Source organism: Fulmarus glacialis, unplaced genomic scaffold (genome assembly GCF_000690835.1).
Source record: "Fulmarus glacialis isolate BGI_N327 unplaced genomic scaffold, ASM69083v1 scaffold25807, whole genome shotgun sequence".
In the NCBI taxonomy this organism is placed as follows: Eukaryota; Metazoa; Chordata; class Aves; order Procellariiformes; family Procellariidae; genus Fulmarus; species Fulmarus glacialis.
The window spans coordinates 1-25,715 of NW_009223101.1; the positions used below are offsets into that span (position 1 = coordinate 1).

At 36.2% G+C, this 25,715-nt stretch overlaps 1 protein-coding gene across 1 annotated transcript in view; it reads left to right on the forward strand.

Annotated features, from left to right (window-relative positions):
• Positions 1-57: 57 nt before the first annotated feature.
• The window catches only part of UBR5 (ubiquitin protein ligase E3 component n-recognin 5), a gene marked incomplete at its 5' end in the record, with an annotated part of 50,996 nt that continues 25,338 nt past the window's right edge, over positions 58-25,715 (forward strand). Inside the window, 18 exons of the mRNA XM_009581691.1 lie at positions 58-174; positions 254-364; positions 1,157-1,311; positions 3,305-3,422; positions 4,244-4,428; positions 5,201-5,310; positions 6,894-7,006; positions 13,972-14,115; positions 14,211-14,322; positions 14,523-14,677; positions 15,598-15,795; positions 16,896-17,106; positions 21,198-21,324; positions 22,836-22,987; positions 23,383-23,478; positions 23,917-24,040; positions 24,370-24,467; positions 25,351-25,499. Coding sequence (XP_009579986.1) covers positions 58-174; positions 254-364; positions 1,157-1,311; positions 3,305-3,422; positions 4,244-4,428; positions 5,201-5,310; positions 6,894-7,006; positions 13,972-14,115; positions 14,211-14,322; positions 14,523-14,677; positions 15,598-15,795; positions 16,896-17,106; positions 21,198-21,324; positions 22,836-22,987; positions 23,383-23,478; positions 23,917-24,040; positions 24,370-24,467; positions 25,351-25,499 — 2,475 coding nt within the window. The remainder of the gene's footprint in view (positions 175-253; positions 365-1,156; positions 1,312-3,304; positions 3,423-4,243; positions 4,429-5,200; positions 5,311-6,893; positions 7,007-13,971; positions 14,116-14,210; positions 14,323-14,522; positions 14,678-15,597; positions 15,796-16,895; positions 17,107-21,197; positions 21,325-22,835; positions 22,988-23,382; positions 23,479-23,916; positions 24,041-24,369; positions 24,468-25,350; positions 25,500-25,715) is intronic.

Genomic DNA, 25,715 nt, shown 5'->3' on the forward strand with positions numbered 1-25,715 from the left:
TTATATATATATATTTATAATATTGCTGTCTTAGACCTCGTATTTATGTATTTGTAGGATGGAACAAAGTTTATTTCTATCGGAGCTCTGTACTCTGAGCTCGTGGCTGTTAGCAGTAAAGGAGAACTCTATCAATGGAAGTGGAGTGAATCAGAGCCGTACAGAAATGCACAGGTACTGTACATCTTTAAATGCTTACCTTCAGAATGATTTATATGCTTTGAATATCTAAAATATTTTTTTATTTCCAAAGAATCCTTCGCTACATCATCCACGAGCCATGTTCTTGGGATTAACCAATGAAAAGATAGTTCTCCTTTCTGCAAATAGTATTAGAGCAACTGTTGCCACTGAAAATAACAAGGTATGAGATGTGTGCTGGTTGCTGAATTTGACAAAGTTCTTTTTTTCATTTTCTTGCAGTATATTTAGAGAAGTTGATTCTTCAGCTTCATCAGTAGTAGAAAGTACTTAATTAATTCGTTCATTCCACTTCTTTTCCTCTATACGGATGTAAGAACAAAACAGAAACCCAACTGGTGTTTTGTAAAAATGGAAAAAGGTTAAAAAAAAAAAAAAAATCTGGCAGATTTACAGCTGAAACAGTGAAAAGATACCTGTTTTACCTGATTATCCGAAATACTTGACTTTTTGCTGTTACAGTAGAGACTGACACTGCTTTAAGAATAGATAAGCTTGTTAATGTTGTGCATGTATTTACTAGAAAAACTAAGAGCATTGACACTTTCAGTGCTGCAAAGTTAGTTATCTAAATATGCTTTTCTGCCCAGTTAAGAGTGAACTTGAAACTGATTTGGTAAAGTATATGCACTTGTTGAAGTATTTTTATGGCACAGCTCTTTTTTTTTTTTTTTTTTTTTTTTTTTTTTTTTTTTTTTTTTACCTTTTTTGGTTTTGTTGGGGATTGGAAATAGAGGAAAAAAAAAATCCTGAAAAGCTCTTTTCTGGGGAAAGAAAAGGTGGTAGGGGATAAAATTCCAGAGGGAATCATTGTTTGTTTTTTGTTTTGTTGTGTGGTGTGTTGTTTTTTTTTTTCCTTTCAAAACCAGTAAATATTACATTAAAGGTGCAACTAAGGTGGAACTTTTCTTTTTTTCTCCTACCTCCTCTGTTCCTTTTTTCCCTTCTCCCTTAGGTTGCTACCTGGGTAGATGAAACTTTAAGCTCCGTAGCTTCTAAATTAGAACATACTGCACAGACATACTCGGAGCTTCAGGGAGAACGGATTGTTTCTTTACATTGTTGTGCTCTTTATACGTGTGCTCAACTAGAGAACAACTTGTATTGGTGGTAAGTAAATACTGGGTTTATGTACAACAGTGTAGATCCACTGGATGTCTTCACGTCCTTGGCTCTGAGAAGCATTGCAAAACTACGGAACCACAGTTGTTCTGAGTTCTGTAACTCTGCACTTGAGCTTAGGTTCCCTTTCTAAAGTACATTTATTCTCTTCTTTAATGCCTAAAGCTAAAAGAATAAGGTTATTCTTTTAGGAGACGTGTATAAATGCTTTAGCATTCAGATATATTAGTACTAAACAGTATCAGAGAATAAACTTCTTTATGCCCTTTCAGGCCTTTTTCAGATTATAAATATGGAACAAACTTACCCACGTATGAGGTCAACATTCTTCTGTCAGGCTCTGTTAGAAAATTTGGTCTGTTAATTTGTGGTCCAAATCTTAAAGAAAGGAAAAATAACATCAGATGCTCCCTCTGGAGCTTGTTGTTAAAATATAACACTTTAAAACATTGTAAAATATGAAATGTTAGTTAAAATATTTTAACTAACAATTTGATAATGAGGAAGCCTGTGTTTAAAAAAAAAAAAACCAAAAAAAAACCCCCACAAAACAACGAAACAAACAAAAAACCCCCCCAAACCCTCAAAAACAACACTCCCAAAAGAGCTCTGATATGAATTTCTAATTTGAGTGAATTCATTGAATATTACTAATGCGTTGTCAGTATGCATTATTTTTGTCAGTGTGTCAGGAGTTGTTGCATTACATATCATGTCCAAAGCTTAAGTAGCTTTTAGGCATGGGTGAATTAAATACTTGATGATAAGTTGGAAATCAGAGCATTGAAAATTGATTCTATGAAGCAGCTTTCTCATTAAATTCTAATAACTTCCTGGAAAATATTTAAGTAGAACTGTAGCTAGGCTTGTAAACTTAAACACAGACGTATTTTATTCTAAATTCTAGTCCCAAATCTCAAAATTAGAGCTCTCTGGTTCTTGGCCCTTTCGTTATGTCACAGCTGTCATACCTCACTTAGAGTAAGTACTCTTAGTATAGAAACTAATAAGCCATAACATTGGAGATACCTGGCTATTAGAACCTGCCATCTTTACTGCTTTTAGAATAATCGGTGCAATATATAAAAAGACTTATTAGCATTTATATGTAATCTTTGAAAGCAATTTATTTATTAACCAACATGTCCTTTCTGGGAGGGGTTAAATGTCAGCAGTGGTGATTTTATGTTAATCAGATTGATGTAGACAGAAGCTTCTCTTATTATTGATATCCTTAGTTACAGTGGTCTGTAGTACACTAGACAGGATTTCAGTTTCCAGTGTTGCACAGGACTGATGCTTTTCATGTTTTACTTAACGTGAAGGAGGTTTTCCAATAAAAGCATCTAACTCTAACTGACTAAACCATGAAGTATCAAAATAATAAGCATGCTTAACTGTGTACGTAGACGTTATTTTCAGCCAAACTGAGTGGATTCAATTACAAAAGAAGTGTCCTTTTTTCCCCTCTTGCAGCTTAAGTCTGTCATAAGAGTCCTAGACTCCTTTAGCCACATCCCCAGAGAGAAAGTGAGGCTTTTAGAATTTAAAAACAAAAAAGCTTATCCTGTTCCCCAATGACTGCAAATTCTGGAAATTATCACTAGTTATGGGAAAGATATTCTCAAGTTCAGAGGGGACAACCTGCAACTTGAAAGCTGTGACTGGAGCGTACCATCTGCGACAAAGGTCTTGCAGCATTTTGGACCAGAAGGAAAGCCATTTGGCAGTGACATATCTTACGTGCTCTCTCTCTTCCTCCTCCTCCTAATAAATTTGCCAGTTGAGATGAATTTGGAAAGTGGGGGTGAATATAGAAAAAGATGTCATTTCTACAGTGCTTTGAGATTTTGGAGAAGGTGGCACAGAGACTTGTATGTTTTATCATGACTACATTAAGCAGAAGGAATAAAGTGTTCAAAGTTATAAACAAAGCATTTCTTTCATAGCCTTTTTTTAAATAATATGCGTTTTTCCACAGGGGTGTCGTTCCTTTCAGCCAAAGGAAGAAAATGCTAGAAAAGGCCAGAGCAAAAAATAAAAAACCAAAGTCTAGTGCTGGTATCTCTTCTATGCCAAACATAACTGTTGGAACCCAGGCAAGTGCAACTGTCACAAGTGGCATTTTTATGAGCTTACAGCCTGCTCTTGAAAAACAAAACAAAACAAATTAGGTTCCAGTCTTGTTATGCAGTGGTATGGAATTAAAATAGTATGTTTTAATTATATGACTGTAAATTGATGTGTCCTGTTAGTGTTGTTATTGTTTTACAAGTATGATTATAGCTGCAAACATGGAGGAACAAGCTGTACTCACACAAAGTGCTTCTGTTTTAACTTACCTACTGGTTCTGTATTTTGAGAGAAAGTAAGTGTAGAAATACGATTCTCAATAGAGCACATAGCTTTGTAAATGATTTGGCATTTAAGTGCCTGCAGCATTAGAGTCTGGGTTAGATTTATTTGTGCAGTGAGATAGGCCTTTGGTTTGAAGCCTTTACCGATAAGGTTAATAGCTGATACAGAGGTGTAGGATTCTTTCTATGTTTAGTATTAGAACTAGTATGAGACAAAACAGCTCCTTCCCAGGGAGCACATTTCTTTTGGTTCCTAATCCATTGTAATCAACTCTGGGATGAGCCTTTGTTATTGGATGAATTGTTCCTTTTGTGGCTGAGCATCTAAATACTATATATTAAACAGTTGCACTGCTAAAGCTGTTGCTTTCAGCTGTGAATTGCACAACAGCCTCTTTTTCTAGCAAAGTGCATGGTACATCATGCTGACTTTGCTCTTCATCTAGTTCCATAAGTTTTCTTATTTTTTGACTACTACATATGTCACCAAGAAAATGCATGCTTATATGATTTCCCTCAGTATAATCCATTGTTCTCATAGAAATAAATATTTCTATCTCTAGGTGTGTTTAAGAAATAACCCCCTCTATCATGCTGGCGCAGTTGCTTTTTCAATCAGTGCTGGAATTCCTAAAGTGGGTGTGTTAATGGAATCTGTTTGGAACATGAATGACAGCTGTCGATTTCAGCTTCGGTCACCCGAGAGCTTGAAAAACATGGAGAAAGCTAGCAAAACTACTGAGGCAAAGTAAGTGTTGAACACACACACATACACACAGAACATTTATTTGATACTCTCTTGAATTGGTGATTGATTAAAAATTGAAAAGAAGGTCAGGTTTTTATCAGTTTGAACTTTTTTCCTTCTTTATAAGATTCTAGCTTTCCTGTAAACTCTTCTAAATGTGCAGAAATACTCACTGCAGGAAAGGCATCTCAGTTGTGTGAAACAACTATGGAAATGTGAAATGCAGAAGGAATATTAAATGAAGACTTTCCTGCAGTGTTTCATAAAGTTTCCAAGATTTTATATCTGAATAACTGAAAATGGTTTTGTTATTGAACTAACTGTTTTCAAGCTCTTCTTCATGGTATTGAGAGACCTGTTTCAGCCCCTTCATAGTTTGAAAAAAAAATCATTGGGTTGACAATTGCCATTTAAATGTTTCTTAAAACAGATTTAAACCGTTTCAAGAAAAGCTTGAAAAAGTTTAGCAGTTTTAGAATTTCAGGTTACTGTATAAAGCTAATAAGTCTTCCTGTCTTCAAATGAAGCGCATCTAAGGATGTTTATTTTCTGGAATATTGTATCTGTGCTCAGTTAATGTTATAAAGCTGCACCCTGATTAAGGGGTCAGATGTATAGCCTTGTCAGTTAGGATGGTTGTTCGCAAGTATGGAGTTATTTCATTAAAGTATTATTAAAGGAACATGGCTGGGACACACTGACACTTTGTCCATTGTCACGGAAAAGATTTCACCTTTTTCTTTCTTCATTCTAAGTAACACCTTTTTTCTAGACCTGAAAGTAAACAGGAACCAGTGAAAACTGAGATGGGTCCTCCGCCATCCCCAGCTTCCACTTGTAGTGATGCATCTTCAATAGCAAGCAGTGCATCAATGCCATATAGTAAGTAATGTGTAGCTCATAGTAACATAAAATATTTGTGTAGATAAGAAGTTTTCATAAAAGGCAGTTCTACAAAGATTCTGTACTAATTTCAGAATCTTTTTCGGTTGTTCAGTCTGAACTGCAATATATGTAAAGGCTTTTGTAATAGACTTTAGATAATCAGTGAATTGTCAGTGTTAAATTTAAATGTATTAGTATAAGCAGTGACTACCTGATGTAAGGTAGTAAGGTAAGGTGTATCTAAGCAAGCATAACACTTAGTTCTCAGAATCAAAAGTATCTTTCAGGAGGTGATCGAGAGGAGGTCTGAAGATAAAGTTGTTTATGTTTAATTGCAATGTGATAGTGAGTTTCTTTACAGCCCAGAAGTGGAACTTGTTTTGGAAAATTCCTTTTAAGATTAAGCTGTTCTTGCACAGCTTGCCTTGCAGGTGAACTTCAGTGTGTAAAGCAATAGTTCATCATCTATTACATAAAATGTCTAAAATTAGACATTCTTTACTAACATACAAAAGCAGTGAGAGAAGTTTAATAGTAGAAGTTGTACTTAAAAACCTAAAGGGCTTCATTAGAATTCATGTAACTGACCGCTTAAGCATTTTTTTCTCCATTTAAACCCATACATTTTTAAAGGGTTAATTACAATGCCATCATTTGAAGAAATCTTCTCTCTGCTCCTGTTTCTTCTAATTGTTCACATACTGCAGTTTTAAAAGGCGTTCACCTAGAGAATCAAATGGCCTCATTCAGTGACTGAGAATCTCTTGTGCTCAGATCTGCAGTACTAATTAATTTAACTAGTAGAGTCCTTTGCTACTGATTTCTTCTCTTTGCAGTTCTTTCAACTGTAATTTTTCACCGACTATAACTTTGCTTGGGGTTTTGAACTAGTGTTTGAAGTTAACTTCACAGTTAGCTTAGAAGTTCTCTTCTTCTTACTTTAAATAGGTTGATAATATTAATTATAATATATACTCAATTCAAGAGATTAAAGGTTCTTGTCAGTGTTAATTTAGCCATGTTACGTATTTAAATTTGATCCCGAGTGTACTACAGTTACTGTTCAGATAATGTCTTTGCAGCAAATCTAACTGTATTGCAATTGCTATTAGCCCAAATAACTATTTTCTGGCTCATTTGCTACTCCTCTAGAAGTTTACCAAAAAATCCATATGTAGTGGACAAGCAGACTTTTTGTAAGGGTGATATAAAGCACTGTAGCAGCGCTGAATGCAGGGTCTTACAGTGTCAGCCTTTTTACTTACAGCATGAATATCTGAGCCCTGCCAAAACAATTTCTTGTATTCTAATTATTTCGCTTAAATGTCCTTAAAAATTGCTTTGTTTATCAGATAGGCTTTATTAGTGCTAATATCAAAGAAAAACATGAAAGTGGCATGGTACACTATTAGGTAGCTCTGACTTCTAAAGTCAGATTCTTGTTAACCCCTTGTTAATTTCTAGATTTGACAGTTGATAGTCTTTTTTGGGTGAAAGGTTTGGTGTTTACTGAACATTGCATTTTGATGCTTTGATTAAATATTTCAAGTCTTTTTTTGGTAATAACTTTTTTGACTCAGAGCGACGACGATCTACTCCTGCCCCAAAAGAGGAGGAGAAAGTGAATGAAGAGCAGTGGTCTCTGCGGGAAGTTGTGTTTGTGGAAGACGTTAAGAATGTTCCTGTTGGCAAGGTTTGTCTAAAATACACTGTCCCACCATCTTTGGGGAGGGAGAAAAAAAAGTTTTTCCTTTTAGGTAAGCTAACTGTTACAAGAATCCTAGTTTTGGGGATGCTTAAGGATGTTTCTGACTAGTACGACTTTTGCTGCATTTTTATTTGTCCATAACACAATGATAGTAATAGACTGAATGTGTTGTGAATAAAACTGTGTAGTGAATGACCACTATATTAAGAAAAGCAGATGTGGTTTTATCCAAAAGATTTTTTTTTTTTTTTTTTTTTTTGATGACTTGAGCAATACCTCCCACATGTCCAGTCAGATTGTGAAGAGTAACACGTGTTGTGACTGACTTTTACATACAACATCAGCTGAACGTTTGGGTGAATCTCATGTTCTGGCAACCAAAGAACAGAAATGTTTTGATTAGAAATTACGTGCTTCATTAATGTGATTATAAAGTTATTTGATTTATTACTCCAGAAAATGTGTTTATTTGGTCCTTGTAATTTTTTCATAGAGTGCTATAGAGGAAAATACTCCGCTTCTCCTCTGGCATTGTTGTGCAATGTTAGGAAGGATTAGGTCATCTAGACAGTTCTCTGCTATGCTTTTCAGAAATAAGAGCAACAGGAAAGCCAGTAAAGGTTGGATTGCTTTCTACTTGATTCATAGAAGATCAAAAAAAAAGTTACCAGAAGAGGAAATACCTGTCCAACGGAAGGCAGTTGGATTTAGTCAGAGTTATTTTACCTGCATCCCTAATGGGTTTACTTGTGCAGGAGTGGAATATTTGCCTTGAGCAGTATCTTTGAAAGGAGGAGACCCACAATGAATTTTCATTATCAAGTTTAGGTCATGTCTGCAAAAGGGAGTATGGAGCAACTTAATTCATTGAAACACTTCAGTTTCTGTAAATGAGGTTTTGAGATCTAGTTGAAGTCGCTGAAACCATTGTTTGCCTCTCATATCAGCTTTGGGAAAGCCCCTGTTGTCCTTATCTGTCCTTCCTGCTTTGAATCCTAAGATTTTCAGGACAGAGACCATTTTGCTATTTCTGTATACAGTTGTAAAGGTGTCTGTGCGCTCTGTCAAGAACTACTATAATAAATATAGAAGAGCTTGAATTTTTATATGTTGATATTTTCACTGAAGTGGTAAAACCAATAAGCGGGCTGTCTTCTGCATAGAGTTATTGGTGCTGAATCTATTCTACATCAGTCGTTTATGGCAAAGATGCTTTTTTTTCTTCATAAAGCATGCTTCATAAAGTCCTTTTCCAGGGATGTACATGGTCATTCACTTTTTTCCTTTTACAGTTTTGTAACACTTTATCTTTAGAGTTTAGATAGAATCCAGCAGACAAAACCATAAAAATTTTTTGCTTAGTGGTGTCTAGGTTAAAGACAGAAATACAGTTTATACCCTGTTATAAGTTCTGTTTGTAATTTGGATCAGTTGTGCGATTGTGTGAAAAAGACTGCACTTAGTCTGCAGAAGGGTTGCTCTTTGCAGTGTTCTCCTGCAGGCTCCAGAATAGCTAATGTTGTTCATTGCGGAACAGTAATGTTTGTAATTTAGCTTGTTGTGAGCTGAATTAAGCACAAAGAGGATATGAATTCTGAACAATCTGACTGTTCTGTGCATAAATAATTTTTGAATGTGTACAGAGGTTCAGACTGCAAAAACATAATCATACAGGTTTGGGCTCTTAAGACTTCATGGGTTAAGAAGCGCTACCCTTTTAAAGTCCACCCAGATATAGAATCATCTGATTTTCCATGGTCTTTTGATTACTGAATGACGTTCTAAAAAGTCACATCTTTGATGTATTGGTATGGATGGCCTCAGTGGCATAAGCATCCTGCATGAGAATATACTATTCCTACGTAACCTGGGAATTTGTTACCTTTGGTGTTTCCAAAAATTGGAAAGGCTTTGAAGCACTGTTTTGAGTTTTAAGTACTTGATGTTACAAAGCATGGTGTCAGTAGAGCAACACTTGCTTCTCTCAAAGTGCTGTCATCAAGTAAAATTCATGGTCATAGAGCATGTACATATTGGGACATCTTTGAAAAATACGCACTGGTAATTTGGTGGATGTTTTTTGAGCACAGCATGAAGTCAATTGCACTAAACTAATTGATCTGTGAGGCCAAAAATCTTATCTTATGTAATGATTCAGATCTGAAGTAGTAAAAGGAACAAAAAACTGATTTCTGTCCTTTTACCTGCAAAAACATCTGAAATTTTGAACATTTATATTCTTTAGAATAAAGTGAATAAAGTGTGACAGCCATGAGCTTCTGTCAAAATGTTTGCCACCTTTTAAAAGTATTTAGATAACTTTTTGTTTTACGCAAAAAAAGAATTGTTCACTTAGGCTTCAGGAGGTGGAATTTAGAGATAGGAAAGGGGCTTAGATTTACTGATGCTCAGCCTGTGTTCTTGAAATAATTCTGTTTCTGGAAAATTTGTGTTCGTGTAGTTTTGGATGTATGCAACAACTTCATGATGTCTCCAAAAAGTGCTTGGTTAAAATCCTTCCGAGACCACTGTTCTGTTCTGTTTGTAGAACAGTGGGCAGGTAGATGGTGTCAAGTTCTAACATGCCCGTTTCTCTCTGGGCTCTTACTGATCTTGATATAGTAACAGCCCTCCCCTGGGTGCTAAGATCTAAGATGACTGCTTGTGATTATTCTAATACCAGTACATCGTACAACCAGCATTTTACACACAGCTTTGTAAATGTGGATTGCGTATGGTGCCAAAGCAACAAATGACCAGAGAGTGTGGCAAGAGTGCCAAAGTTCTTATGTTGGAGCAGTCTTGAAAGAAATGAAGAAAGCAGAAGTCTGCTAGATATACTCTTGGATTTAGTCCTCTTTCTCCTTGGAATATATTATTTTTCAATTATATATTTCAATATGAAATATTGAAATATGAAATATAATATGAATATATTTCAATTGAAATCCGTCATGGGCTTCGAACAAAACTAAGCCTTTATTCCTCCAAGTCCGTCATTAGATGGGGGAGGTAATGGTTATAAGATTATCCACCTAATGGAAGACTGATGGAATCAAAAGCCTGGCCCTTGTCTCTTCTGTTGTCTGCATTGGTGAGAAGTCTGATGGAGTCTTCTTTCAGTGTAGTTTAGAAAAGATATGGGCTGAAAAAAGCCTTTGTTACTGCTCACTGGTATCAGAGGAATAGGAGCTGGTTTTGTCCATCCCATCCACTTTGGAATATTCTACTTACCCACATTAGCTTCTGGATCTCCTCTTCTGGAATGGCTTAAATGGTATCTGGAACCACTGTTAGAACAAAAGGGTAGGGAGTCTGGGTTGGAGCTGCTTTTTTCTTCTTTGGCAGCTGCGGTTCGTTTTGCTCTGAGGCTTTCGATTGGCAGTGTCCAAGGCCTCCCCAAACTGCTTCTGTTCATCAAAGTTATTCTCATTCAGGTGAGACTTCTGTGTATTACCAGTTTTGCAGCTCCTATGCCCGGAAAGCTTATCAAGTCCTAGGGATTTTGTGAAACATAAATTTGGATTGAGTAGTTTGTTCTTTAACTTGTAATTTGTATTATATTATTTTGGTCAGTTACTTGAACTTTTTGGTTTTTGTTTGATTTCTGTCTGAGATTGAAGCCTTCCAATGAGAAGGATAAGTTGAAAGAGCTTAGGCTGGATGTAGTGCCAGAAGAGTTACCTAATCTCTATTAGGAATCTGTTCTTAATCCTTCAAAGTTGAATATTTTAAAAATTGTGTAAGTATTTCTTTGGAAGTGCTCATTCTACTTTGAGTAGAAGCCTTTTCTGTGATGTTAAAATTTCTTCCATTCCAACAAGGAGATCAGATAAGAAATAAAAAATGTGTTTTCCCTGGTCTGCTGGTGCTGTGTCTTGAGAGGGAATATGGTGATTCTGGAGAGGGAAGGATTCTACAGATTACTAGTGGGTCCAGACAGGTTTGCTTCTGGAAGACTCAGGTGCTGGTAGTCAACTTTTTTATTTTTTGAGGCTATTCAGCCTATTGTTAATGTGATTTTACATGAACAATGGTAAGAGGGAATAGGGGAGAAGAAGCGGGTCTCAGGACGTGCCTCCACTTCCTTTTGAGGAAGGGACTTCAGCTGAGTGTTTTCTGCCAATCAGTGTGCTTTGGCATTGTGGTTTAAAGGAGTGTGGCAATGGGTTGATAGTAAGGGTAAAGGAGATAACAAGTATGTTCATCTTTCAGTTTATCAATACATTTTTTTCTTCCATTAAGAAGAAAGATTGGATTTCATTATCCTGTAGTTGAAAATGCTATAAAAAGGTATTTTGCTTTTGGAAAAAAATCTTTAAACTTCCATTTTGTTGCTTGCTTTTTTCATTTGTTTGATTCAGTTTTTTTAATTTAGTCCTAATAAGGCAAACATTGTATATGTAGTTCTGTAAAATGCTTGTTTCTAATTGATGAAACTTTTGCATTAGCAATATGAACAGTGTAAGTATACGTTAGTTCTGTAAGCTAAAACGTCTAAATCCTTTAAGCTCTTGCATTTTATTTTTGTTAATGTGTTTTTCAATGAATTCAGACTTATATAATTTCAATTAAAGAGGAATGTCGATGTTGCTTATTTATCTTGTTTAGTGCCAGCCCATTATACCACATCTCTGCTTTGGAGCTTTCTATGTACAATTGCTATCAAGTGTTTCGCTTGAGCTCCTGGTTGCTTGCTACATCAATGGATAGTTTTTTCTTTCTGTGTAACAGCCAATAGCCGTAGTAGTAACTGTTTAACTAAAGAACTTTGAAGAGGTTGAATTCAACCTCTTCAGAGGTGAATTTCTTCTCAACCAAATCTTAATAAACATATTTTCCACTTTTTAAAGATATTTGATTTTCTTCTTGAACCACAAAATGGTAAAGAAAAAAATATTTGCATGTGAACTCTGAAAGAGTCACCATAGAGTTCCAGCACTTTAAAAACTGTCAGCGTTTCTTTGAACACATGAAAAGTGATGTAGGTGAAAAGTGATGTAGATGATAGCACTAAGAGCAGCCAGAAAGCATGTAGAAGAAAACTTTTAGTTATGGAGACAGGATATGTTAAATATTTGAGGATTGTGCCTTTTCTTAAGGTGTGTTTCTTCCCCCCACCCCCCCGATTATAAATTTGAAATTTCATAAACAAGATTTCATACGCCCTGCTAGACGTTGACCATTTAGAATCTTCTGTTTTCAGAAGCAGCCCAAATTTACAAAGCTTTTGTAGCAACATTTAGTCAGTAAAAAAAAAAAAAAAAATTCTACATGTCAGTCTAGAAGCTGTGGTTGAACTACGTATGTGATTTCAGGCTTACAAGTTAGTCTGATTACCTTAAAACCATGTAAATGTACCTTGATTTAATTTTTTGACCAAATCAAATTTTTGTCTAGAGTGTTACCTTGCAAGTCTCAATAGAAATCTGTCTTTGTATAGTCTAAATCAGAGTTAAAGTTCGTGAATCTTTCATCTTTTGACTAGGTCTGAATTTTGAAATTTTTGAGTAGTATTCTTACAGCCATCAGCGATGCTCTACTACTGGAACTAGGAACTCTGCTACTAGAGTGACGTTTCGGCATACGGGGAGCAAGTGCTCTCTGTCCACAATAATCTTTGTTACAAAAAATCTGCTAGTGCTTTCATGTTTGTCAATATATCCTTTTCTCTAGCATGCTTGATAGGCTGCACCTAGCTAGAGAAATTGGGAGAAAACATGGAAAAGCCTGGATTTTTATTACCTACAATATCTTGAAAATTTGAGAGATGTTTTTTATTGTCAGGGACATTTTAGATAAAGTTGATTACATCTGGATCTTTAATATTGCTTTGTAAGCGCTTTCTGTGTAGAAAGTATTGAGAAATCGGGGCCTAATCAAGATTGACAGTTGCTTGTATCTAACTTTGATCAAGACTGAGAGTATACCGAGATCTTATTTCTACTCAAAATTAAAACATTGTCTGTCCTTCCCCCTGCCCCCTTCCCTCTTAGCTTTGTTTTCCTTTTGAGAAAATTATGGTCTCAACTGGAAACTCAAAGGGCCTTGCTGTTTGGTGATAGCATAAGATGTTTCTATATCAGGGAAACCTATTTTGACAGTTCTGATTAGATATGCATGGCAGCAACCCTTTAGAGCAGCTTACAGTCTCAGAAATGACTGTGTCAGTGTGGGGTTGAATAACTTCCATTTCCTTGGGGGGCAGAGAAGGACACAGATGCATGAAGTGTCTTGTATAGATAGACTTGTCTGTATCAGTCCTAAGGGACTGAGTGGAGAACTTTATCATCGAGTGTAAGGAACAGATAATACACCCATAAACCAACACTTCTTTTTTCCACTATGCACAGTCATCTTGAGGAATGAGGACTAAGACTCTGCAACAGAGGCTTTAAAAATTTTTAGATTGGGCCAAAAAAAAAAAAAAAGAGTGATTTCCTGTTTCTCTTAGTATAAGAGCTAATGGGCAGTTAAAGAAGTAAGAGGCTCAGTGTAGATGTGTTTTGTTGAATTGTTAGTTAGTGTTTGGAATTCATTGCCACAAGAATAGTGTTTATTTCCAAAAGTGATTGGACAAATTAATAAGAGAAGGCTATTAAACATGAAGTTGTCCTGCTGTTTCTAGTAGGTGGAAGCTGGAAAGAGAGCGAGGAAATATCAGTAGGAGCCTCTATAGTCGGTTGGTGTTGGTTCCTGTTGGCCATAGGATGTTGGAACTTTGATCTGATTCAGGATGCCTGTGAAGTCATTAAGAAATCCAAGTTTTTAAGATTTCAGTAATTTTAGCAAAACAACAAGGCTAATGACCAAGAGCTGTAGAATTTTATCACTTACTATTATAAACATTTTTCTTTTCCTGATAAAGGTCTGGTTTATTTTGAAGCAAATCAACCTAAACAGTTTCTATTCAAAGCTTTTGGTAAAACTGTAATGTGTTCTGCTTGTAGGTGCTAAAAGTGGATGGTGCTTACGTTGCTGTGAAATTTCCAGGCACCTCCAGTAATGCAAACTGTCAGAGCAGTTCTAATTCAGATCCTGATCCTTCTTCTCTTCTCCAAGACTGTAGACTGCTTAGAATAGATGAACTGCAGGTATGTCTTTGTGAAACATTGAGAAAACAATCAGTATTTTGAAATTTCAGCACTGTGTGCTTAATTGCATCTTAAAATTTTACGGATGTTTTCAGGTTGTAAAAACTGGTGGAACTCCAAAAGTTCCTGACTGTTTTCAAAGGACACCTAAAAAGCTGTGTATTCCTGAAAAAACAGAGATCCTAGCAGTAAATGTAGATTCAAAAGGTAAGTAGGACTTACTTAAGATACTCTGTTGGATCCTTTATTACCTGTCTCACTTCCTAGTGGAAAACAACTACTGTCAAACTAACATAACAGTTGTTTCCATTGAGATTAGTAATTCCTTAAAAGTGCTTTAGTTAGGAGTTCTTTTACTGGATGCATCAGTAAAAGACATTAACTTTTTTCTTCGTGTATCTTTGAAGGAGTGCATGCTGTTCTGAAAACTGGGAACTGGGTTCGATACTGCATATTTGACCTTGCCACAGGAAAGGCTGAACAGGAAAATAATTTCCCTACTAGCAGCATTGCATTCCTGGGTCAGAATGAGAGAAGTGTTGCTATTTTTACAGCTGGACAGGTTTGTGATTTTGTATCTCAATCATTCAACCTCACTGCGCTTCACTTCCATCATCTTTGAATGGGATGGTACAGCCTTTTGTAAGGCATTTCCAAAGACTGGCAAAGAAATAGTTCTTCAAACGGGTTAAGAAAGGCTTGCTGCTATCATTAATATTTTGAAGGCGCTAGGGGAAGAGCAATATAACTGACTTAAGCACTTTTAATAATCTTACTCAATAAGTAAACTTAAATAAAAAGTAAAAAAGGGGGAAACAAACTTGACAGAGTAGTTCCTGTTAGTGTAAACTAGTTATCTAGCTATATTTTGGAATTGGGTCAGATGAAAATCCACTCTTGAGAATAAATGGAAATGTTAAGAAAAAAAATCTGTATTTGATACTAAAAGTGATATATTGAGGTTTTGTGCAATTCTTTCTACTATCCAGTGTTAAGTATCTTATTTTATCTGATTATACAGCTTGATTACACTGTGCAGGCATCCAGGAGGAGGGCTGAAAACCATTTTAGTAACTTCCACAAACACGATATACTTTGCTTAGGATAGTTGAAGGAAACATTTTTGGCAAAAGAACTGAATTTGAACGTTTCATTTCAATATATTCAACTTTCTTTGCAGCATTTCACTAAGCTAAAAGTATAGGTACTATATGTTTCATTGGTAATGTTTCGTAATGAATGTATATATATATAAAGAAGATACTTTTAATAGTATTTACTATGTTAAGCACATTTCAGGCATTTGAGAAAGGGAATCTGAAATCTTATGCTGTGCCACTTGTAATGACAGGAGACAATGGCGTAAATGAGAATTTTAGGTAAACTGTTGTTGTTGGCAGTCAAGCAGAACTGGACCTTTTGGGAAGGATAATATTTATAAATTGTGGAGACTTAATGGTAAAACTTTTTTCCCAAATGTAGGAATCTCCTATTATTCTTAGAGATGGAAATGGTACAATCTATCCAATGGCAAAAGATTGTATGGGTGGGATACGAGACCCTGACTGGCTTGATCTTCCACCTATTAGTAGTCTTGGAATGGGTGTTCATTCCTTAACAAATCTTCCTGCTAACTCGACCATCAAAAAGAAAGCTGCTATTATCATTATGGCTGTTGAGGTAAAGTATTTTCTTTACTATAGAATTATGTGGGGTTTTTTCTCTTGGTTTTATAAAGTTATGCTTAAAGCAGCTTCGTGTTTAGATACTGATTTGTATTTTCCCTATTTCAAAGAAACTAATTCAAGAGAAGATTCTCTTAGAAACATGAAAGCACGAACAAATTTACGTAGTAAAGTGAAAGATCCATTTTGGAGGTGCATGGCTTCTGTAACAGGCTTTTAACTAGTAATATTTTTTTAGGCATTACTTTTAAAATTGTTATCTTTTTATGTATACTACCAGTATACAATTTTATTTGTTTTATGGGTGCATAGTTTTTCTGAGGGATCCAACAACTTGTTTTCTTCTGAATGCAATTTTTTTTTTTTTTTTGGACCATACATTAGAAAATTATGAGAGTCAAGCGAAGATTTTTTCACTTGAATCGCCTGTAAAGTTCTGTACTCATCTGTGGTGCTATATGAACAGTTCTGCTGTGAATTTATATATCATACTTGTATAAACCTGTCAGTGATTTGGTGCAGTTTAGTTAGATCTGCTGTGTGCTATGCTGCCACCAGGAGGTATTGTGTACCTGTTAGACTGAGATTGATTTCACAGTGGAGTATTCCATCACTGTGGAAAAGCTTGTTATGTAGGGGATGAGCCTCCCAGACCTTCAATAGCTTGTATTCGTTTACTTCTCAGCGTGTATATCGCTTGTTTAAAACATATGTAAGAGACAGTTAATGCAGACCGCTTAGTTTTTTCAGTTGTACCACTTTTCCCATGTTACATGTAGCCATGAAATAACATATCTTAAGAACCCAGCTATGAAGCCAAAGGCATATTTTTGTGAACCTGATAGCTTCTGCTGCTTAAGTCTCTCCTTTCCTTTAACTTGTCTCTGCCTGAATGCATGCTGTTTTCTGTTTTTAACAGTGCTATAATTGAGATGATGCGTGTTCTCAACAGTTCCTGTGCTGGCTTCCAGCCAATGTCCTAGATTTAGACCTTTCTATTAATTTAAAAACCGGAAAACTAGAATTACTTAGGAAACTTGTATGTCTATCTTTTGTACTTAAAATTGTTAAAATGTTTTATTCTTTTGAGTACAGAAACAAACTTTAATGCAGCACATTCTCCGATGTGACTACGAGGCTTGCAGACAATACCTGATGAATCTTGAACAAGCAGTTGTCTTGGATCAGAATCCACAAATGCTGCAGACGTTCCTTGGCCATAGATGTGATGGAAATCGCAATATTCTGCATGCTTGTGTGTCTGTATGCTTTCCAACCAGCAACAAAGAAACAAAAGAGGAAGAGGGTGAGCTCAACAATATAATGAAAATACTTTGAAAATAAGCTTTTTATGCATTTTCAAGAACATTTGAAATAAAGGCTGCATTCTTCATATAAGGATATCTTAAAATTTAGCACCTAAAATGTGTCCTAGCCTTTCAAAGGTGCTGAGACAACGTTTTTATTACTCTCATAAGGATTTGTAAGAATTCAATAGTTAAGAATACTGAGCTGTTTTTATTGATTGTAAAAGACAAACTTTTCACATCCACATGGTAATTTTAGATGAAAGCAAGTGTTTTTCCACCTTCATATCACTAGTATCCCCATTATATCACTAGTAAACTTTTGAGAGAAATTGGTATTTAATATTTTTCGAGTGTTATAGTATATGTTAATTCCTCCAATAAGAAATGCTACTTGCAGTTGACATGTATTAAGAAATGTGAAAGAATGACCTTCTGTTAATGTCAGTTACTGACACCATTTAAAAATGTCTATTAAATACTGTTATGTAGAAAGTGTGTTAACAGAACAAGGTTGCTAAGTCAAGCACTCAAAAATTAGGAAATGCCAGAATTAAGTTTACCCATGTGCTATACAGGGGTATGCATTGTGAAATGGTCTTTAATTACACCGTCATACTATTTTTTCCACAGGACTACCTCATTCAGTGCACAAGATGGACGGTGCTCACCGAATGGGTAGCTATTCAATATTTCTTTTTATCCTCATCATTCAGTGTGTGGCCCCATTCCTTACTTATTGCACACCATACAAACCCTGCACTGAATAATGAATGAACTTCCTTGTGGGATTTTTGTATGGTGCTGTCATTGAATTTTAGTCATTTATAGATCTTAATTGTTCCTCATATCCCTATTTATAAAATAGGGGTAATGCTGCAGCTTTCTCATCTCTTGAAGGTATTATAGCTTGAAGTTTTTCTGTATTCAAAGCTATTAACTAATTTTGAGGGTTCTGTTTGAGAAGCCTAGGGCCTGATCTCATTTTTTTTGAGTAGGTGTTATTTCAAAACACTTTATTCTAGAGCTGGATTAATAGTAGTTTTAGTTGTTCTGTGAATGTTAATTATTTCTGTGAGTCAGGCACTTTTTAGGTGTCCCGAATTGAGTAAAATGTATCACGATCATCTGTAAAAACGTGTTTCACAAAGTTCTGTGTGCTGTTAGATGTGGCAGAAATAGGTTCCAGTTCTCCAAAGTGATGTTCAGTGGCATTAAACACAAGACAATGCTTCCCCCTCTCCTTGCCAAGCTGTTGCTGCCTTACTACATGCCTTCCAAATATTGCAGCAAACAAGGGCAAAACCAGCTTGCTTATTGCACAACCCTTCATCTTTAGTGTGTCGTCCATCCTGTGCACTGATTGAGGCAGGGGTCTTTTTTGGGGGGGCGGGGTACAAAAAAACCCAAAACAAACAAACAAAACCCAACTGTGTAACTGAAGATTGTTTTACTATAAGCACACAAGGAAACTGAAATAAGGATGCATGGGCAAACTTAATCCGACTTTTCCTAATTTGAGTGCTTGTCTTTGCAACCTTGATATTTTTTCCATAACTTCATTTGGATGTAATTTAACTTTCTAAAAAATGAAAAACGTGAACCTGATAGACTTTTAACACCCCTCTGCCTCTCTCTTTCCCCTCACAAAAATTGTTTTAAAAGGGGATTCATATCTTTAGATTCAAATCACATTCACCTTCCACTGTAACTGTTAACGATGGATATTAGGACAAGCTTGTTTTCTGTGCATCATCTGGAGGGCAGTGGTGACTAATGTTACTGTCTGTAAGTTATACAGCCATCTGTTAAACTGTAAAAGAAGTTTGATTTAGGAGTAAAAGCTTCAATTCCAGACTCCAGATATGATGTTCCTTAACAATTACAGAACATACTGCCCCTTCCCAGCTAGTACCTGCCTGAGATCCTTCACTCTTCTTCATATAGATTCCTCCTTAAGTAATGGAAAGGGAATATTGAGGGCAGGGCTAAGCTTTTTTTGTTCTCAGATCCTATGTCTAGTTTCGCCATAGCTCCTGCAGCATTGGATAAATGAATTGCAGGAAAAGTGGCCCCAGACGTGCAAAGCTGGAGGAAGGCTGCTCTGTTTCACTGTGATTTGATGTCTCCTCAGTCTTGCCAATAGAAAGGATCTTGGAAAAGACAGGTCCAACAGAAATGTCCAAAGCACGTGAAATCATTAAAGAGTTATGATACTAAATTTCAGATAACTTTACTGAACACCTACAAACTGAGTTTTTTCTAGAGGATTGGAACAGATTTCATTAGACAACAGAACAACAAATTATCCTTAGAGCCAGGACATTTACAATTGATGGGTCTCCAAAAATTAATACTAACTTCATAAGCGGAACAGCGAAAATTCAGTTGCAGTTTACTGTGGGACCAAGGATAAGTGAAATCTCTCTGTTGCAGAGAACGGTTGTATTGCTTGAGGGATCACTCTCAAGAGCTGTGACCCTCTGTGTGAGGGGTTCAGAAGTATATGTGATGGGTCATGAGTTAAGAGAACTAGTGGATCTTAGAAAGGAGTACAGCACAAATACAATGACAATTTACTTACAACTACAGGTCAACTAGTCTAGAACTAGGGGCACAAGATAGTGTGCATTCTAAGTGCTTGATAGTTGTCTGCTGTGGGTAATAGGTGATTTTTGTCTGAGAAACCTGCACATGCTTGAGAACAAGCAAAACCTAAGATCTTTGCTACTTCAGGTAGTGATGAGTAGAAAGATCTAAAGAATAAACATACTATAAAAGCTGACAAACACCATCGAATTACCTTATTCTATGAACTCAAAGCTAAAGGTATTAATAGTACATTCTTGTTTAAAAAAGGGGGAAAGGAAAAAAAGGGGGAAAGACAAAAGGGGGAAAGAAAAAAGGGGGAGAGAAAGGGGGAAAAAAAAAAAGAATTATCCAGGTCTTAGTACTGTCAGTGGAGAAAATATGCATGCAGAGGATGGTGACTATCAGTTTGAAAAGCCTTTAAATGGAAAGTGGGCACTAGCCATAGCAACTTTGAGACATGTCCTGAAAGAACAGAGTCAGTTTAAGGAAATTTTTTTCTTTTTTCAGAAATATACCTTTTCCTTCTAGTTGGTACCAAAAATTGTCTTTCACTCTGTTGAAAGGAAAATTGCCCCTCTCCTGGCCTCTATCATGCTGAAAGTGGCTTCTCTTTCAGTTCTTTCTGGGTCCATGGCTGTAGTGATTCATAATTTGGTATGTAGTGGCTATGCGATCTTTAGTTGTCAGTAGCTCCTAAAGAAGCAATGACTGTTACTCTGTGCCAACCTTGTACAGCTGACTTTACTGCTTTATCTGTGTATTTATCTTGCAGATAAATAAATCTACATTAGGTCTTTTATTCAGGTGCCTGCTTCAAGTTGTACTGTAACTGTACAACTAGGCAATTTTTTATATTCTGTATAGCACTTGGCACAATTCGGTCCTCGTTATGACTAGGACCTTTAGGTGTTATGGTGCTTAGGGTTTTAGATTTTGGAAGAAACGCTCATTCTTTCTGATGTAAACTGATTGTGCTACCTTATTATATTTGTAACACAGTTATTTTTCCTAAGCATGCTCCTAAGTAGAGCGTGTTTCTTACAAGCCCACAACTTTGCATTGTTGTTCATAGCTGCTCATTGTGAAGCGTGGGGTTTTTGTTGGGTTGTGGGTTTTTTTGTGGTGTTCTGGGTTTTTTTGGTTGTCATTACTTTTGAAGCCTTGACTCAGCAAGTGTCTGGAATCAGCTATGTGATAGGTCTTTGTCTCTTGATGATACTGAAAACTGAAAGCTTGTTCTGGAATTCTGATGCCTTCAATTTCCTTCCTTGACGGCCTTTTAGAAACCAAACCCAGTCAGAGTCATGGTTAAGCTTGTCCAAAACAAAAATTTGTATATGAACCTACTCTGTCCCTCTAAATCTTAAAAAAAAAAAAAAAAAAAAAAAAAAAAAAAGCAGAGGACATTTTATGATTAGTGACATTTCATACTTTATACTCCTTCCTTATAATTTTCGCAAGTGAAATTTTGGCACTAACACTTTTCTTCGTTTTTCAGAAGCAGAGCGCTCTGAAAGGAATACATTTGCTGAAAGGCTCTCGGCTGTGGAAGCTATTGCAAATGCAATCTCCGTTGTGTCAAGTAATGGTCCAGGAAATCGGGCAGGATCATCAAGCAGCAGAAGGTAAACTGACTAACGCTTTCTTCTTATTTTCAGTATGCTAATTTCCATATTAAGTACCACTCTCTTATTCTTTCCTTCAGTCTAGTTTAAGAATGGGCTCTATTGCTAGTTTAAAGTCAGATTTCACTTCTTCAAGCACCAAAGTAGAACTCTCGTGGGTTTTTTGAAGCCTTTTCTGGTGTGAGAACTAATGGTGGGATATTTCTAAACTAATTCTGTTTTCTGGGGTTGGGGCATTGTCTCCTCGGTTGTAAAGTGGAAATGCTCCTCCATGTGGGGCAAGGAAATTTGAGGATAAGTTCTAGTGTTCTTTTCCAAGGAGAATTAAGTATCACAGAAGTACTATAATAGCACCCAGGCTTGTTCTTTTAAGAGAATTTCTGAGGGAGGTGGTCACTTACACAGATAAATAATACTGAGATCAACATAACACCAGTGTGGAAGAACTTAAGTTGATTCTTTTTATCCTAAACAGTCGTTGTTATAGTGGGAGTCCTTTGTATCGAGGTGGCTCTAAAGGATAGGTTTCTGACCCTGACAGAATCCTGATTTCTGATGACATTTATATTCTTCCTCTTTCCATGATGGTAACTGAGTGGTGCTCACGTCAAGGGAATTTGATGATATCTGTACTGAATTCTAGTCAGTTCAGAGCACTCTGGATGAGGGCTTAGTACAATTTTTTTACTTAGCTCTGTAGTCAAAGCAATTGACATGAAATGATGTCTTTATCCTTCCCAAGCTACAGTCCTCATCACCGTGATCTTTCTGATATGGGAGATATGGGTTGAAGCTTCCCTCCCACATTCTGTAGGAGACATTACTCTTAAAAGGAAGTGCATTTAAAAAAAAAAGAAAAAAAACCAACACCAAACCCAAAAAACAAACACCTTTATATTTGTACCTCTTTGTATCACACTGGGTTCTTTGGCTTCTACTTTATTCCTACCACCTTTCGCTCTAGTAAGATGATACAAAATTTCTTGAAATTGTTTACTGACTGTCCTCAGTAAAGTAGTACTTTCATTTTAAATAACTTTAAACAAATAACTCCTTTCAAAAAAAATTTTTTTCAAGCCCCACTTTTATTCTTTCATTAACCTCTTCTTGCAATTAGATTTTAAAAAACAGCAGCAACAAGAGCAAATCCTTGCACAAGCTTAACACCCCTGGCAATGAGTTTGGGGTAAAAGTAATGTCGAATAGCGGTAATAATGCCCATCAGCTGCTTCTCTCTGCAAGAGGCAGTGCTGTGGTGACCTGGGATGTGTTCTGGGCTCAAATCTGTCTTGATACATTGCTGGCTGACTCTTCTTCCAAGGCCATCATATTCTATTGCAACAAAATGGAATACAGGAATGAAAAATACTTCTTTGTTCATTCTTCTTTATGCTGAAGAAAAGTAGAGATAAGAAGAGTTTGGTTTCCTTTTTCAGTGTGAAATTCTGCTTTAAAATGTTATAATTACAAATGAAAACGAGATAGTATTTTTATCCTGGTGTTGCATTCAGTTTGAGATTAAGGGAAATGATGAGAAGATCCTTGAGAGCTGCTGGATTGGGCAGACACGAAGCTGGTGCTTCATCAAGTGATCACCAGGACCCAGTTTCTCCACCCATAGCTCCTCCCAGCTGGGTTCCAGATCCTCCTGCAATGGATCCGGGTAAGTCTGCTCATGAATCACATTAGACTGTAGAATGAGAGATTTAATAAAGGAACCAATGGCTTTTAAGGTGAATCACTTAGATTTCAGTGTGAGACTAAAATACCTAATGTCATTGAAGTAGGAAGAGGTCATTGAGGTAGCTTTAAGAGTTTACTGAAGATTTAACAGCTGTTTTTAAATCCGGTATGTGTCTTTAACGCTGGTGTCAAACTTCTGTGAAGTGTGTTTTGTAATGTTGAGTTACATTACTAATCTAGGAATGTGGCTGTTTGTAGGAAAGAGTACCAATTAAATACAGAAAACCTGCAGTGTGTTAGACGCTGCAGAAAGAGCATGTTGTTAGGGATGTTTTTATGTATTGATATACATCCTGCTGTTCTGTTTACTGAAAGATGGTGACATTGATTTTATCCTGGCCCCCGCTGTGGGATCTCTTACCACAGCAGCGACTGGCACCAGCCAAGGAGCTAGCACCTCCACGATACCAGGTGAGGACATACTGCTTATCTGATTATGTTTTAGAAGGAAAATGATCTCAAAAGCTGTCTTCGCTTGCACAGACTTTCTGCATATGAAAGTGCCTCTTATCAGATGAAGATTGGATTGAAGCAGAATTTCGCAAGTGTGCAGAAACTAAATGAAGCACCATGCTGTGTTTTATGTAAAAATTATTCTTACCTGGGGAGTGACAAATGCATAAACATACGGTAATCAGTGTGAAATTGGGATTACTGTCTGTATTTTAGAATGTAAGTTGCAACTGAAATTTACAGTACTTCAGTGAAATGTTGCTGAAACCGGCAAACCACTGAATAGTCAAGCTACTGATTAATTACCCCAGTGAAACATTGAATTACTTGCTTTTAATAGGTAGTCATTTTTTGAGGGAAAACTGCTTCTCTGCAATATTTTTTTTCTCATTACAGGTCCTTCTACTGAACCGTCTGTAGTGGAATCAAAGGATCGGAAAGCAAATGCTCATTTCATACTGAAATTACTATGTGACAGTGTTGTTTTACAACCTTATCTTCGAGAATTGTTGTCAGCTAAGTAAGGATTTTCATATGAATTCTCACTATCCTTTGTAATGTTTTATCACCTGAAATTTATTACATAGAAGCCTTTTTAAAAAGGCTATTTAAAGGCGTGTTAGTTAAAATGGAGAATGTTAGAATATTGGCTGTGTTTGTGTCCTGCCATCCCTTAAAATTAGATCTATTTCACAGAAGTAAAACAAATAAAAGAGTGCTTATTCACTCTGTGGATTTTCTTTTGCACAAGATTAGCAGTGCTAAGTTTTCATATATTTCTTTCCTACCTCTCCTGTTATAACAAAAAATTTCAGTGTTTTTTAACTTGTCTATTGTTTTTTTCCCTAGGGATGCGAGAGGCATGACACCATTTATGTCGGCAGTTAGCGGCCGGGCATATCCTGCTGCAATTACAATTCTAGAAACTGCACAGAAAATTGCCAAAGGTACACCAGTTTCAGTAATTACTAACATGTGGTTTCCTTCTAAGGTTTGGCACGTGTGCAGATTCATTATTAACAGTGCTTTTTTGTGTGTGAAATCACATGTGCTTGAACAACTGGTGATGGTGGTAAACACCTCTTTCCAAAACACTGTATATTGCTGCATGTTTTGGAAATCTTGCTATTATGGAGTATCTTCCTCTTTTGTAGTGCGTATATTACAATAGGTTTCTATGAATATTACTGCTTTTGTGTTCTTTATAGTCTTTTCAGCATTTCATTGCTTTACAAACATCAGTGGATTAAGGTACTCTTTTTCTGTAGCACAAAGGTGTCACCTGGAACTTCTTTCTTTGAATTGGAAAAAACCGATATTATAAAGCAGTATGCCAAGTTAGATCCTGTTCCTGAAAAGGCTTGTATACAAACACAGGTTTTGTGACTCTTTTTCGATGTTGGTATTTAATTGTTTAAGAGAAGTATGTGAAGTTGAATTTAAGGAGAAGCTTAAGCAGATTAGAACTCTGGTGTGACAAGGTCTGTAGGACTGTGTGTATTCCTTATAAGAATATTGCCCATAAATTATTTTTTAATCCTTCAAAATGGTGATCCACTGAATTTATTAGAATATCAGTGAATTTAAAACTGGGGAAGAGTTGGTGGTTGTATTTTTCAGTGAGGAATTTGCAGCAGCTCCTGTAAGAAATACCTGTAATGTGACAAACAGAAAGCTTTCTCAAAAAACTGTGACAGAGACTTTATTCAAACTTCTAATTCTGTATGGGATTTTGTAATGGCAAACGTCTGTCAAGTATGGGTTCTGTTGGTGGGTTTTTGTTATTTTCTTGGGGTTGTTTTTAACACTGGTATTCTATTGTTCTTTTAGCTGAAGCAACTTCCAGTGAAAAAGAAGATGATGTGTTTATGGGAATGGTTTGTCCGTCTGGTACAAATCCAGATGACTCTCCTTTGTATGTTTTGTGTTGTAATGATACATGCAGTTTTACGTGGACCGGTGCAGAACATATTAACCAAGTAAGGCTCTTTTTTTCTTTTTAAGTAAATAGGAATGTGTTTCAACCATGTATTGTGGTAGTCTACTAATCTGATTTTTAAATTATTAAAGTTGCATTGTTTTAATTACTCTAACTTTTAAGTCTGGTATAGTTATTGCCTCCCCTAATTGCTTTGTACTTTCAAAGTGTTGGTGAGAATATGGCTGTTCATGGGTGTGGCTTTTCCTCTCTGGCT